We start from the raw sequence: 16,482 nt of genomic DNA, 5'->3' as shown, positions 1-16,482 counted from the left end.
CATGTTTCTTTCTATCAGTTCGTGTGAGTGTAAGCGATAGGACCAGCCCTTGACGTCTCAGCAGGAGGGGAAGAGGATGCTGTTCGGGCTTATCTGATTGCAAAAGAGGTGGCCATGGAGAACCAAGTTCCTGCCTAATATTCAGTACTGGTGAATTTCTAACGGTTTGGAAGTTTGATTCCTATGAAAACCTCAAAGCTCAGCTGCTGACTCAAATTTTTCCAGCCTCCCGAGTTGGCAAAAACAGACTGGAAGTCTGGCTCTCCAGCAAGATCCCTGGTACTTCCTGCTTCTGGTCAGGCTGGGAAAATGGTGACAATAACTTTCCTTGTGACATTTTGTTACATCCAACCCTGACTGGAGCCAAGAAATGCAAAATATTCCAAGAACCTGAACAATAAATGGAGTGGGGGGCGGTTGCTTCTAGGAATTGACAAAGGCCGAGGGTGCAGCGGGAGGTTTGAATCTGATCCACTGACTGTGCATGGGCTCCACGTATTGAGGGACAGTGGCCCGGAAGCAGTCATGGTATGTGGTGACCAACAGTGCATCTTTTTTAATAGCCGTTCACTTTCACTATCAGAGTTTATGAGGGCTCCCGCTAAGCTGGACTGAACAGTTTATCACCTGGTGTGGAAGATATTTGCTATTTAATGGATTTTGCTCACAACGCAGATTTCAAGCTTTTCAGAGGCCCCCCTGAGTGTAAGAAATGGAGTGTCCAAATCTGTTGCTCTTCTGCTCCAAGTGTTTTCTGTGTATCTGCCCTACCTGTAGACACTGCTGTGTTTGCCCTTTCGGCTGCAGGTTGTTCAAGGAGGCAGTCCCGCTGCTATGAGGGGAGGGAATTGTTGGAAAAGGAAGAGTAGATGCATCCTTACCCAAAGGGAAATCAGGTCTCTCTAATGCCTTTTGCTCTCAACTTGCACTGGCTCATGCCTCTGGTACAGTGCCCAAAGAAAACATCTGCAGGCTCCATTCTAGGCTGTCTCTGTCCTGAACAGGGAAGGTGGTTAATGGGTGGTGGTAGGAGGATGAAAGTGGAATGGAGGGTGAGGGTGGGAATTCTCCTTCTGAAGCACCTACATGTATGTTGTGATTTTTGTGACCTGAGATTTACCTTTCAGTTCACTTTCATTTCTGGACCATACAAGACCCATTATCCTCTCCCACATCCACTTCTTCCTTTACCTCTTCCTCCTCATCTTTCTTTTTCCACCCCCTCCTCTTCCCCCCACCCCAGCCCCCATTCTTGTCCTCACATAAGCAGAAGGATTCAGCTGGATAAGGAACTCACATGTGTCTGGCTTGTGGCAGTTGTGGCCCTGCCTGAAGTACTGGGGATTCTCGATGACAGGGATACGGGTCATGCCGATCACCACCGTGTCCGGGCCAGCATCCAGCGACGAGGGTGTGGTGATGCCATGGTTGATATGATGGAGGGGGCTGGCAGAATCCTCCTCCCCGCTGATCACTGCCACGGGACCTAGAGCCATCACACACAAAAACGTCAGACAACACAATGAAGAGACAAGCAACCCAGATCCCTGTGTGGTTCTTCTGTTACTGTTACATACAGTTCACCTAGGTTAGTCATGTCAGAGGGACAAAGAGTAATCTAACCTTCTGAACAGATTAACTATCCTGGGAATCTCCCAGGCAATGCACGGGTGCTGGGGAGAGCCCGTCCCATTCACAATACTGGTGAGCGAGCCAGACTGATAATCCTGGAGACCAAAGTCCTCTCCTGCCAGAACTACAGCACGGGCAGCAACCGAACAGACTTCAGCCCTGCCCTGGAGGGCCACCATCTTTAGTCCCTGCTGGACATTTCAGCCTCTGTGGTGTTCATATACTACAATGCCCGGCACGATATGAGACCCAAGATAGATTAAACAAGGAACTGAGAGCGCAGACTGGAGAAGCAGCATTCACAAATAGGGCTTCCTGGGTCTCAGGCTGTGCTCAGATGACGTTTCCCTCTTACCACCCATGTATACCTCCTCCTTCCCTTTTCCCCTGCCTGAATGCACACAACCCCTAGATCCAGCTGATGTGCTTGGGAACCTATGATCCATAGGAGTCAATCCTGAATGAGTCTCACAGTGATGGAAATGCACCTCACTCCTTCCTAACTGTGTTCTGAGCAACCCACACCCTCTCCACTGGAGCCCCTCCGAAGCCAGAGCATTCACAGACAGAGGGAGAAGAAAAACAGCCAGTGCTCTCTGACTGCAATCCAGGGGAATCCCCCCAACCTTCTCTACCTGCCATCAACTTGTTGGGCTGCTCTTGCCTGAGAAGAGGCTGCAGGAGGATTTTCTCAACAGCAGAGCTTCTCCTTCTTGCGGGCATTCCAAAGTGTTGGCTTCTCCCTGCTCCTCCTCTCTCTGGGCTGCCACAAGCACCCACAGCCAGCATCAGGAGCAAGCCCCAAGCATGGTGCAGAGCCAGGCAGCAACTGGAGCAAACTTTGGGCTGAGCTGTAATAGGCTCAGGAGAGTTTCCTCCTCCCCATCTTCTCTAATTTGACTGTTGCCATCCCAGTTCCCCATTTGCTGCTCACTTCCAGGGATGCTTTATCGATCTCGCCACTCAGCCACACTGCTGGGCAGCCTAACGGAGAAGCCTGGAGTCTCTCTCCATGCTGTCCTTCTAAGCCAAGGGCTCACACTTGTCACCCAATGGGAACTGCGTGGTGGGTGAGCTATTGCAGCAGCCTGCACAGTAGACCCTTACACACAAATAGCTCCCTCCCCTCCCCAACGCACCCACATCCACAGTCACCTTAACAGCCCAAACACTGGTTCCCCCTCCTTCTCAGAAACCCCAAAATACATCTCCATCCACGTACAGCTCCCCGCCCTTTCACAAACTGCCCCCTCCAAAACACCACATGTACACACCCCTCCAACCACACATGCCCCAGCATGGGCAAACACACTCATCCTAACACCGCCAAATGGGCCCACTCAACCTGATTTTTACAGCCCCAGTTGTAAAACTGCCCATCAGCTTTCATGACAGAAAGTTGTCAAGGCCAGAAAACCTCACGGAACTTCAGAAGCCAGGAGGGATCATTATGAAATGTTCTTTCCACAAGCCCCATGATCACAACCACCATTTCCCCAGGCCCCTGGTAAAGCCGAAAATGTAAGCTCCAGCCATCTGTCTTGCATGAATGGGAAACTGTGAGGAGCTTGGGAATGAGAAGGATCCAATGCAAGCTTTTGCAAGGACACATTCCTCAGCACCCTAATCAAACACACTGCAATTTAAGCCAAGATGAGCAGAGCTGCTCCACCTTCTACCTGCGCTGAGTGGAAAATGTCTCTCTCCTGTCACTAGTCTATTGCTAATTGCACAATTACTTTATTTTGTAGTGCTAGCAACAAAGAAGAGTCTTGAAGTCATTTTGCTCTCTCGGAGCTTCTGAGAGGATCCAGAGAATATGTGCTTCATTCAAACATTCTGACTGCATTCATCTATTCTAATTTCTCAGACTTCAAGTATTGTTTGCTCTTCCCAGTGGGACATAATAAAGTTATTGTGTAATTAGCAGATTTCTGGCAGGTGTTTTACTCAAAAGAAAGAAGTCTCTCCCTTTATTGTGAGTTCCTTTTGGCAGGTTCTCGCCTTCTTTCAGGGCCCAGATTACACTCAACTCCTGTGATGTTACAGAAAATACAGCGGAATTCATCTCCCCTGCAAGATGCCTGCGTTAGGAGTACAGCTATTGTGTTTCTCCAAACACAATAACAAAAAGCAATTTCAGTCTGAATGACCTTCTTTAGATGAAGAGAACACCACCACGCACACACCCCGCCAAAGAAGGAACAAAAGCAAAGTCTTTTTCATGGTAGGCATGCATTTCCTCCATCACAAACTGCACTGAGAAGTGAACACAACATGACGTCTGTCTCTGCAGGAGGGAGGGTGACATCCCCCCATTTAAGGGTGCAGGATACAGAAAACATGTCAATCAAGATAAAAGTGCCATATACTAGGATAGTAGACCAGAGTTTTTGCAGAGTCCATGAAGGTCCCACTTGTCCCTACAGCGATGGTAGAGGCCACTGACAACCCCACGGGTCTCTCCAGGCAGCAGGATGTTTAGATTTGGGGGAGCTGATGGAAGTGCTGGGAAACTAATAGGAAAACCCATCCTCAGGAGATTCCTAACATGCCTCCCAGAGCAACAAAGCCTGGGTAATGTCTCAAAGGTGGGATTAGCACCAAACTTTTGAGACCTGTTCCAAACTGAGCCACATCTCTGAATCTTGAGACCTTCACCCACCTTTAATGATTCATAACAACTCATTGATGCTGTGCAATTTATTGGCCAGACCAGATGAAATGGAACATTAGTACACTCTTGAGGAAGCGTATGAGGGCTGTGGCAGAGGGGTAGGAGAAAAGGGAGGGGACAGTAACCAAGATTGCCCTAGGAGCAGGTTGAGATTAACTGATCTAGCAACAGACTTGTGATGCTGCACTAGCCAACCTAATGCTGTGCACGAGGTGGATTGTGCACTACAATACACTCAGTCCAGGCAGCTCCGCAGAACACAAGAGGCTGCCTCCAGAGGGGAGCACGCTTGGTGACTCACTGGCTAATGTCTACCTAACCAGTCAGCACCGAGCTCTTCAAACTGGTGCTCCTGTCCCTCAGGTTGCAGGTGAGCTTGAAACTGAATCCCAAGAAGGCAGAATGCAAAAGAGGCAAAGAAGAACCATAGACATTAACGACAGACAAGACCCATTACAGTAGGTCACATCAAGCCCATTCAACCACCCCATCAATGTAGGCCTGTCCTGTTTAAATGTCTCAAGCAATAGGGCTTCCACTACTCCCCTTTTGGACACAAGTATCTCATGGCCTTACCTCACTGGTAGGAAGTGTTTCCTGAGAGTCACTCTGCAGTTTCCTTCTCTTCATTCCATCCCCACTGCTCCTACTTCAAGCCCTTTTCGAATGCACCTCAAAATACTTCCTGCTCCTTGATCTTTACACCCTTCAAAGGTCTTCATGGATTTCACTCTCAGCTAATTCTCCACAGCAGGCTGTCACCCGTGCCAACTCTCCTTCTCCATGCTCAGCCCACTTCCTCCACTTTCGCTTACTCTTCCATACATTGGCAGTTCAGTCAGGCCAGGTCCACTCTACAGAGTTCTGTCAGCATACCTATGTCAGTCAGGGGGATGAAAAACCCACCGCCCCTAGATGACAGCTATGCCAGCAAAAACCCCAGGGCAGACACAGCTATGCCGACAGAAGCACAGCTAACATTGTTCCGGGAAGCGGTGCAGCTCTGTTGACAGAAATACTCCTTCTGTTGTAGGCATAAGCTACATCTGCACTAGAGGGCTCTGCCAGTATAGCTATGCCGGCAAAGCATCTGTAGCCTGGACAAGGCCTCAGTCTAAACCAAGGCTCTCAATTTACCTTAGTGCCAATGCCAGTCCTCAAATCCTCCCAGCAGGTCAATAATGTCACTGAAGATGGTGTTCAGAAAAGAAAATGTTTATATTGTATTTTTTATTTCAAATTTCTTAGAACTAATGAAACTGTCATATAACTTTATACACTTCTTTGCCTGCCGGAGAGTTTTTAGTGTTTGCCACACACCTGGCAATGCTTCAGTTCAGTCAGTTTGTTGATGTTTGGCCTCAGTGACCGAGCAGTTGAAACCTTCAGGATTGCAGCAAGGTGGGCATCAGATAGTTGTGTTCGGTATTTTGACTTGTTTATATTCATTGTGGAAAAAAGTGACGCTGCCCCCATGGCTGACTCTGCCCGGCAACTAGTGATGGTTTCACTGGCCCTCTCCCCCAGCCAATGGGAGCTGCGGGAGGCGTCGCCTGCAGAAGACAGAGCTGGCAGCATGGCTGTATGGGTCTTTCCCCCATGGGCCGCAGTGGGGAGATTCTTGGGCCACAGATGGTCCATGGGCCGGGACTTTGAGACCCCTGGTCTAAACAGAGAACAATTCTTTGGTTAGCACCCCAAATGGGCCTGGTGTTTAAAAGGGGGCTGTCAGGGATCCCTAAGTGCCAGTTAAGGGTCTTCACATCCCAAGGCAGTAACATGGTGTGATGGTAGGACACACATCAGTGTAAGTGAGCAGGAAGGGTGGCTAAAAGTCATTAGGATTACACCTGGTCTACACTTAAAAGGTTTCCAATGATGTCTATATGGGATAGCTATATCAGCAAAACCCTGTGAGCGTCAATGCAGTTATACCAGCAAAGTGCTTTTGCCAGGATAGTTTATTCCAGTTTAACAAGTGAAATAAGCTATCTCAGCCAGACCACTTTTTTTGCCAGTACAGCTGTGCCTACACTAGGGCTTTTGCCAGCAAAGCTATGTCGTAAAGAAACATCCCACCCCTAGTCGAAAAGAGCTCTGCCGGCAAAATCTTTCAAGTGGAGACCTGGCCTTAGAGGACACTACAGATGCCTCCCAAATAAGATGGGTTTCAAAAGCATTACTACGAAGGTAGGGCTTAGTTTTCAGAAATGCTGAGCTACCACCACTCCAATTGCAGTTAACGGGAGCTGAGATTTCTTGGCACTTCTGTCAAATCAGGCCCTCACGGTCAGTAAGAGAAGACACTAGACGCTAAAACTAATTATTAGTTAAATTGGAAAAGATGGAGATCAATATGAACATCAAAAGGTGGATAAGGAATTGGTTAAAGGGGAGACTACAATGGGTCCTACTGAAAGGCGAACTCTCATGCTGGAGGGAGGTTACCAGTGCAGTTCCTCAGGGATCAGTTTTGGGACCAATCTTATTTAATCTTTTTATTACTGACCTCGGCACAAAAAGTGGGAGTGTGCTAATAAAGTTTGCAGATGATACAAAGCAGGGAGGTATTGCCAATTCAGAGAAGGATCGGGATATTATACAGGAGGATCTGGATGACCTTGTAAACTGGAGTAATAGTAATAGGATGAAACTTAATAGTGAGAAGTGTAAGGTTATGCATTTAGGGATTAATAACAAGAATTTTAGTTATAAGCTGGGGACGCATCAATTAGAAGTAACGGAAGAGGAGAAGGACCTTGGAGTATTGGTTGATCATAGGATGACTATGAGCTGCCAATGTGATATGGCTGTGAAAAAAGCTAATGCAGTTTTGGGATGCATCAGGAGAGGCATTTCCAGTAGGGATAAGGAGGTTTTAGTACCATTATACAAGGCACTGGTGAGACCTCACCTAGAATACTGTGTGCAGTTCTGGTCTCCCATGTTTAAAAAGGATGAATTCAAACTGTAGCAGGTACAGAGAAGGGCTACTAGGATGATCCGAGGAATGGAAAACTTGTCTTATGAAAGGAGACTTAAGGAGCTTGGTTTGTTTAGCCTAACTAAAAGAAGATTGAGGGGAGATATGATTGCTCTCTATAAATATATCAGAGGGATAATACAGAAGAGGGAGAGGAATTATTTAAGCTCAGCACCAATGTGGACACAAGAACAAATGGGTATAAACTGGCCACCAGGAAGTTTAGACTTGAAATTAGATGAAGGTTTCTAACCATCAGAGGAGTGAAGTTTTGGAATAGCCTTCCAAGGGAAGCAGTGGGGGCAAAAGATCTATCTGGCTTTAAGATTCTACTCGATAAGTTTATGAAGGAGATGGGATATGTGATTTTGGTAATTAATTGATCTTTAAATATTCAGGGTAAATAGGCCTAATCCCTTGAGATGGGATATTAGATGGATGGGATCTGATTTACCCAGGAAAGAATTTTCTGTAGTATCTGGCTAGTGAATCTTGCCCATATGCTCAGGGTTTAGCTGATCGCCATATTTGGGGTCAGGAAGGAATTTTCCTCCAGGGCAGATTGGAAGAGGCCCTGGAGGTTTTTCGCCTTCCTCTGTAGCATGGGGCACAGTTCACTTGAGGGAGGATTCTCTGCTCCTTGAAGTCTTTAAACCATGATTTGAGGACTTCAATAGCTCAGACATAGGTGAGGTTTTTCGTAGGAATGGGTGGGTGAGATTCTGTGGCCTGCGTTGTGCAGGAGGTCGGACTAGATGATCAGAATGGTCCCTTCTAACCTTAGTATCTATGAATCTATAAATAGAAGACAGGTCTACTGTACCAGGGCTCTGGCTGGTTCAGGATATACAGGGCCTTTTGCTTCTTGGTCACTGGTTCCCAACCACTTCCATCACGTTGGTAAAGAGGTTTGTTCATTCCTTCTAATAACTCTCAGTTAAAACTATTCCAGGCCAGGATTTCAATCTGTGATCTTTAATTTTTTTTTTTAAAGACAGAACATACACAAAGAAACAGATTTTCCAAAATGACACGAGGGAACTGGGGCAGTAAGAGGTTGCAGCATTTTGTCCCAGAGGTGGCCCTGATTCAGGATGGACAAAGTGCTCCCTATGTGCTCCCTCCTGGCTGCTGTGTGCTAGCAGTTTGCCTGATCCGTTAGTAACTGTGCTTTGGGATCCATTTTGATGAAAGGTGCAATGGAAAGTCAAGACTATTGTCATGATCATTACATATACAGTAAACAAGACACACTGCCTGGCTTACACTGAAATAAAACCACCAAAGACCTTGCTTTATCTCATCTCAGTGAAATTCACCCAGCTCCAGCAGACCGTGGTACACTTGTGGAAGCTACCAGTCCCCAGTAGCTTCAGCACCAGCCAACTCTGATGGTCCATCACCATCCCCAAACACTTACAACTACTGCTAGTCACTGACAAAACAATAACTGCCAGGGGTGGAGCCACCTGATGGTTACAGCCACATGGATAATATATTGCAGAGTCTGCCTGAGCACACTTCCACCTATTGCCGAGAATGAGCCTACAACACTTCCCCTTCTCAAGCCCCAGGGAGACCAGTGCGAGGGAATGCACCAATGGAGCTCAGAATGCAGTTGCTCTTACCTTTTGGAGACACTTCTGATCCCTGCCAGGGACAGAGCCAGAGCTGGAGACCAAGATACTTAGCTATTGGCTAGCGTCCAGCTACTTCCTCCCCAATAAACTCAGAAACCAGATATTATCGGATTAATTATGTACAAATTAATGTTTAGTGCCCTCCAAGCCTTCCCCTCATTCTCTTATCATTTAATTATTTATCTTTGTTATTTTACATTTCTCCTAAATTTCCAGCTATCTGCTCCTCTCTTAGATCTCTGCCTACCCTATACACCACCCTGTGCCCACCAATGGTGGCATTTCTTTTATTATCTTTCACTCCCATTGCCATATCTGGGGAGCACTGGTCACTGTGGCTTGAGATCCAGGTCTCTCCAGCACAGAATTAATCATAGTTTCTCTTTGACACAAACTGAGGGTGACATGGTATCAGAGATGCAATGCAGATATACTGGACAGACCCTGGAGACATAATTGGTTCCAACTAGATACCAATAGCCTTTAACATTGTATCTGCGGGCTTGATTTGCTCTGCCACACATGATATATACAATCATCAATAGCTCATAGAAATAAACCATGTATCAATAATGTAACTTTTAAACACTCTCTCGAGTACACTGTCCATACTGTAACCGCTAACCATATATGGGACACTGAACTTACAATGGACGATACTGATGAAAGACCAAATCCTGAGATCTTTACATGGGGAAACTTCTACTGATTTCAGTGAGAGATTTTCTGAGTAAGGACTGAGAAAAACTGAATAAAAACTGACTTCAGGATTTAAGTGTCTATGGATCTATGTAAATCTATCCACCTGTACAGACAGACAGATGGATAGGCAGGTGGATGCCCGAATGGACATAATTTTGTACTTCCAAATCCAGGTTAATGGCCCAGGACAACCCCTGGTACTTCCTGATATACCCACGGGAGATCTTGGAACAGGACTAAAGTGAATTTGAGTCTCCAATGAACTCAAGCTATTTGATGATGTAGCAGGTGTCTGTCTGTGGATAAATAGGTCTGTATTATGGATATTAATTACCGTATAGCATGGCCACTAGTTAATTTTTGAAGGATTTTGTGTGTATCTTCTGTGTTCTCTGGGATTTTTAACATTCTGAAATCTTGAAGACCAAAGGAGGGATTAGGGGCAGAGGTTGGATCTGGTATGCAGCTAAAGTCAGGTTAACAGTCAGAGTCATTCATACCTGCTGCAAGATAGCAACTACAGTTCCCTGGGGGCCCCTCCATGACTCCAGCAGCTGATTCAACTCCACGCTCCTTTTTTTAGACTCTCTTACTTGGTCACCACAACTGAAAGTACTGTACCTGTCCTCATCCAAGAAAGATTGGTGGAGAGCCTTGTCAGAGAGGCCCCAACATCAGCCATTAGAGTCACTACAGAGAAAGGTGTAGCTCCCCTTTCTGACTCTTTCTGTCTTTTCCCACACCACCATGAGCAAGGCCCATTTGCATGCTCATCTACCTCCCTTCTCTCTTATCTCCTGCTGCCTCCCTCCCGCCCTATATGCCTTCCAGTTCTTTCCCAGCATTGTATCCATTTTTCTTTTTCTCACCCTTTTGGATTTGACTCTATCCTGATTCCGCTGCTCCAAAATCCTCCCTCTTTTCCTCTGCCAAGCACATTTTCTCCCATTCTGCTAATCTTCCTGAAACCCACTGTCTCTGGGGACTTTCTACCATCTTCTCTCCAGCGTGGTCTCCTGTGGCTGAACTGCTCTGGTTCCAGTTTGTCTGAAGCTCTATGAAGCAGGGTACACCTCTTACTCTAGGTCTGTAAAGCACCTAGTAAATCCCCTGTTCACATGATCATATCTTAATGGTCAATTACTTAACTAGGTAAGGTACTATATTTTCTGATAAGATGTAGTCATAGGCATTATAGCATACCTTATAAATAGCCAGAGATTAGAGAACAGAAGATAACATAATGAATTCTCCAAAGCAGATGTGCACAGGAGCAAAAAGTCCATCATGCTAAGACAGTAACTTCTACCGGGCATCTAAAAGGCAGGTCAGGCAGGTTGTAAATGACGATGCTCAATGCTCTCCCAAGCCATGACATTCTTTATTGCAGCAGAACGGCCCTCAGAGAGGAGTCAAGTTTTTCCTATCTCTGAAAAGATCAAAGAAAGACAAAGTACCTACCTTCCAATCTGATGCTCCTTAAATCTCCTCGTAGTGAATGTAAGGGATTTTCAAAGCCACCTAGAGGATATGGATGTGCATTTCTCATTCTTTCCAATGGGAAGTGGACATCCAGATCCTTTAGGTGACTTGGAAATCTCACCCTATAAGCAATACAATTCCCTAACACTGTTCTAGAAAAGGTCTGTCCCAGCTACACTACAAACCCCAAAGCAGCAGTCCCAAAGCAGGTCAGACGGCTAAGAAATATTTCATTCAGAACAATGGGCCAACCACACCACCATCAACAGGAACTGCCTTTTGGGAACTGATTTTTGATCGATCACTACAAGAGCTAAATGGGCCATCCAAACTCCACTGTATAATATAAAGAACCACACAATGAAGCCATTTAATTAAGAACTGTATATGAGCCGTAATTAAAAACCCTCCCCTCCCCAGTAATAGGGGCCAAAAAGCAAGCTTCTGCAAGTGCTGTAAAAGCCCTCATTTTTAAAAAATCCACCTTTTAAAATCCCACTGGCCTTCTGGCCTGACCTCAAACCTCAGTTGATGCTTCCATGCTGCAGTGATCTTAATCTAAATTCAATACATCAAAGGGCCATATCATCAGCTGGCAGAAGGATGGCTCTCAAACAGAATCATCCAGCCCTGCTTCAAAGCAGGAGACATATATTTATTTATAAACAGCAGATACAAAAACAGCTCCAACCTTTACATTAAAAAAACACCACCACCACCACCACAACAAAAGCACCAAGGTGTTTAAAAAACCCCAACCTTTTGCTGGAGCTGAAATCAAACCCTGACTCATCCCCCAGGGGTGAGCTCTGAACCAGCAGGGATGGCAACTGAAACTCATAAAACAGAATAAGTGAAAGCACAACAAACACAATTAAAACTCTGGCCATGCTCAGAGATGGATTGCATTTACTGTCTCATAAAGAGCCTTGTTCTGTCAGGCAAACAAAAGGAAATCAATTTTTTAATTTTTATTGGCAGATACGGGCACAGGGCCAGGTTAGCGCTTGCTGCTTTCAAGGCAGGGACCTGACTGGAGGCTGGCCCTCCCTGTTCCCCTTTCCCTGCTGTGAAGGGCGGTTATCCCACCCTTTTTGTCTCCAGAATATCCCGGTGCGGCTGCCTCTTCTTTCTAGCTTTGATATCCACCATGGCAGACTGTGGGAGCTTCTATCCTGTAGGATGCACTTCCCTGAGCAGTGGCCCTACCAAGAGGCAGAAGGGGCTGAATACCTCCCTCCAATCCATGCAAAATGCTTTCACTCTGCTGATACAGAGTAGCAACCGTGTTACTCTGTATCCATAAAAAGAAAAGAAGGAGAAAAGGATCCGATGAAGTGAGCTGTAGCTCATGAACACTTACGCTCAAAGAAATGTGTTAGTCTCTAAGGTGCCACAAGTCCTCCTTTTCTTTCTGCTGATACAGTCTCCTGCCCTTGGCTCACCATCGCCATCTGCACCACGTTCAAACACAGCTTCCCTCACTCCCCAACGTCCCCACAACTCTGTTCCGCTCTCCCGCTACCTGCTGACTTCGCACTGCCTGCTCGGGTCACTCCCAACTTCACGCCTATTTCTAGGCTACCCCCTACCGTAGAAATAGCTTTCCAGTTACCATCAGCCAAGTGCCATCCCTCTCCTTCTTTACCAAATACACAGCAATTGTGCCAGAAGCATTAGATTTGCATTGACTGACCCACAGCTAATCTGATTGTGGACACACTAAGATTTGAAACCAGATTAACACCTTTCTAGAGAACCATAATCACAGTTCTTATTAAACAATACACTCCACAGGCAGATCAGAGACAGTACCAAGAGCACATGGGGGACAGAGCCAGAAGCACATGGACCAGCCAGAGCCAGAACTATTTGCAGCAGTTATACTGATGCAGACCCAAACTGCTGAGAATGGAAGTGGGGAGTCACTGCCACTGAATTCAGTTGCAAGTGCCCTGAATGAGCTGCTCCCATTCCATCCCCAGGGGTTAGAGGAAAAAAGAAAAGATTGCTGCATTTCACCTGCATTTCACCAGCACAGCTACTGCCCCCATCCTTCCTTCCCCATATGCCTTCTGCCACATGTAAAAATAATCCATAGTGGTAGCTTCAATTGGCCCCCAGAACAAATGAAATGCTGGACAGTAATTCTCAGAGGAAACTATCCCATCATCAGGTTTAGGAATGGAGGCACATCACAGAGTAATCACTGCTGTTTGCTTCATATACAATAATCCATAAGGTCTCCCCAAACCATAAAGCACTGGTTCAACTTCCATCACCCTTCAAAGATTCTCTCCTGTAAGAGATGTCGGATTCTCCAAATTTCTCACACTCCGGAGAGCTCCCCCTTGGTAGTGATTTTCCTTCTCAGCCTTATTTATGGAGTTTTGATGTGACTCCTGAATGCCCTCGCACACTGGAATGGAAGTATTAAGATCAAACACGAGTCAATGCATAGGACAGCACAAATACATAAATCCAGCAGAGGAACGCAGACAATAAAAATCACAAGACAATCTGAACATTTCAAGGGGAGGCATCCAACAAGCCAGACAGTGTGAAAATGCAATTCTGAGTCCCAGGCTCCAGTGGGAAGAATGGAGAGGAGGATATTTTACAACTATGCCCAAAGCCAGAGGGCCAGCTGTACCAAGTGCCTCCAAGGCGGGAAGAAGCAAATAGTCGGAAAAGTGACTAAACGTGACACTGTGGAGTTACTCGTAGGAATACTTTATCCTTACACCCGAGCATCTCGAACATTTTAAGTTTTAACTAAGCCTAAACCGTCCCCCATGAAGCAGATAAAGGATATATGGGAACCGTTTCTCCTGCCTACCAATGAAATGCAACCACCTCTGGGGTGAAACATGGAAGCTGTTTAATAATGCACTGCAACACTTCCTAACAGCTCAGAAGAGGAAGTAAAGCATATTTTATCTGATAGTAAATGCAGGGAGGATGGCCGCAGTGGTGAGCTGGAGCCGGTTCGCACCAGTTCGCACAAACCGGTTGTTAAATTTGGAAGCAGTTTTAGATCCGGTTGTTAACCCGCTTCCCTGCAGGGGGCGCTAAGGCTTTGATGGGCTCCGGGTGGGAAGTGATGGAATTCCTCCTCCGGCCGCCGGGGGCGCTGCGCTGCGCTGCGGGAGCCACGTGGGCTGCCACCGGGCCCTGGACACGAGCCCTGGGGCTCCCGCTGCTCCCCCGACCCCTGGCCCTGGGGCTCCCGCTGCTGCCTGGTGGGTCCCCAGCTCCTCTGCTGGGCCTGGGCTGCGTCCTGCTGCTCTCCCCGTGAGCCCAGCACCCTGCCCGGTCTCCAGCCACTCCCGCCCGCAGCCAGCCCCTGCCGCACCCCCTGCCCGCACCCCCTGCCCTGCCTGCAGCCAGCCCCTGCCGCACCCCCTGCCCGCCCCCCCTGCCCACACCCTGCCCTGCCTGCAGCCAGCCCCTGCCGCCCCCCCTGCCCGCCCCCCCTGCCCACACCCTGCCCTGCCTGCAGCCAGCCCCTGCCGCACCCCCTGCCCGCCCCCCCTGCCCACACCCCCTGCCCTGCCTGCAGCCAGCCCCTGCCGCACCCCCTGCCCGCCCCCCCCTGCCCACACCCCCTGCCCTGCCTGCAGCCAGCCCCTGCCGCACCCCCTGCCCGCCCCCCTCCCACACCCCCTGCCCTGCCCGCAGCCAGCCCCTGCCGCACCCCCTGCCCGCACCCCCTGCCCTGCCCGCAGCCAGCCCCTGCCGCACCCCCTGCCCGCCCCCCTCCCACACCCCCTGCCCTGCCCGCAGCCAGCCCCTGCCGCACCCCCTGCCTGCCCCCCCTGCCCACACCCTGCCCTGCCTGCAGCCAGCCCCTGCCGCACCCCCTGCCCGCCCCCCCTGCCCACACCCCCTGCCCTGCCTGCAGCCAGCCCCTGCCGCACCCCTGCCTGCCCCCCCTGCCACACCCCCTGCCCTGCCTGCAGCCAGCCCCTGCCGCACCCCTGCCTGCCCCCCCTGCCCACACCCCCTGCCCTGCCCGCAGCCAGCCCCTGCCGCCCCCCCTGCCCGCCCCCCCTGCCCTGCCTGCAGCCAGCCCCTGCCGCACCCCCTGCCCGCACCCCCTGCCCTGCCTGCAGCCAGCCCCTGCCGCACCCCCTACCCGCACCCCCTGCCCTGCCCGCAGCCAGCCCCTGCCGCACCCCCTACCCGCACCCCCTGCCCTGCCCGCAGCCAGCCCCTGCCGCACCCCCTGCCCGCCCCCCTCCCACACCCCCTGCCCTGCCCGCAGCCAGCCCCTGCCGCACCCCCTGCCTGCCCCCCCTGCCCACACCCTGCCCTGCCTGCAGCCAGCCCCTGCCGCACCCCCTGCCCGCCCCCCCTGCCCACACCCCCTGCCCTGCCTGCAGCCAGCCCCTGCCGCACCCCTGCCTGCCCCCCCTGCCACACCCCCCTGCCCTGCCTGCAGCCAGCCCCTGCCGCACCCCTGCCTGCCCCCCCTGCCCACACCCCCTGCCCTGCCCGCAGCCAGCCCCTGCCGCCCCCCCTGCCCGCCCCCCCTGCCCTGCCTGCAGCCAGCCCCTGCCGCACCCCCTGCCCGCACCCCCTGCCCTGCCCGCAGCCAGCCCCTGCCGCACCCCCTGCCCGCCCCCCTCCCACACCCCCTGCCCGCAGCCAGCCCCTGCCGCACCCCCTGCCCACCCCCCCTGCCCGCACCCCCTGCCCTGCCCGCAGCCAGCCCCTGCCGCACCCCCTGCCTGCCCCCCCTGCCACACCCCCTGCCCTGCCTGCCTGCAGCCAGCCCCTGCCGCACCCCCTGCCCGCCCCCCCTGCCCACACCCCCTGCCCTGCCTGCAGCCAGCCCCTGCCGCACCCCCTGCCCGCCCCCCCTGCCCACACCCCCTGCCCTGCCCGCAGCCAGCCCCTGCCGCACCCCCTGCCCGCCCCCCCTGCCCGCACCCCCTGCCCTGCCCGCAGCCAGCCCCTGCCGCACCCCCTGCCCGCACCCCCTGCCCTGCCTGCAGCCAGCCCCTGCCGCACCCCCTACCCGCACCCCCTGCCCTGCCCGCAGCCAGCCCCTGCCGCACCCCCTGCCCGCCCCCCTCCCACACCCCCTGCCCTGCCCGCAGCCAGCCCCTGCCGCACCCCCTGCCTCCCCCCCTCCCACACCCCCTGCCCGCCCCCCCTGCCCACACCCCCTGCCCTGCCTGCAGCCAGCCCCTGCCGCACCCCCTGCCTGCCCCCCCTGCCTCCCCCCCTCCCACACCCCCTGCCTGCCCCCCCTGCCCACACCCCCTGCCCTGCCTGCAGCCAGCCCCTGCCGCACCCCCTGCCTGCCCCCCCTGCCACACCCCCTGCCCTGCCTGCAGCCAGCCCCTGCCGCACCCCCT

General features: G+C 51.0%; 1 protein-coding gene across 3 annotated transcripts in view; it reads right to left on the bottom strand.

The window, feature by feature from the left end:
• Positions 1-16,482, bottom strand: part of NTRK3 (neurotrophic receptor tyrosine kinase 3) — a 326,588-nt gene that overhangs the window by 119,264 nt on the left and 190,842 nt on the right. For all 3 annotated transcript variants that reach the window (XM_043493654.1, XM_038420117.2, XM_038420118.2), the window contains exon 13: positions 1,298-1,486. In XM_043493654.1, the coding sequence (XP_043349589.1) occupies positions 1,298-1,486 (189 nt within the window). The remainder of the gene's footprint in view (positions 1-1,297; positions 1,487-16,482) is intronic.

The sequence above is a fragment of the Dermochelys coriacea genome, chromosome 10, assembly GCF_009764565.3.
Source record: "Dermochelys coriacea isolate rDerCor1 chromosome 10, rDerCor1.pri.v4, whole genome shotgun sequence".
NCBI classification, from domain to species: Eukaryota; Metazoa; Chordata; order Testudines; family Dermochelyidae; genus Dermochelys; species Dermochelys coriacea.
This window is presented reverse-complemented; position numbering and strand designations above follow the sequence as displayed.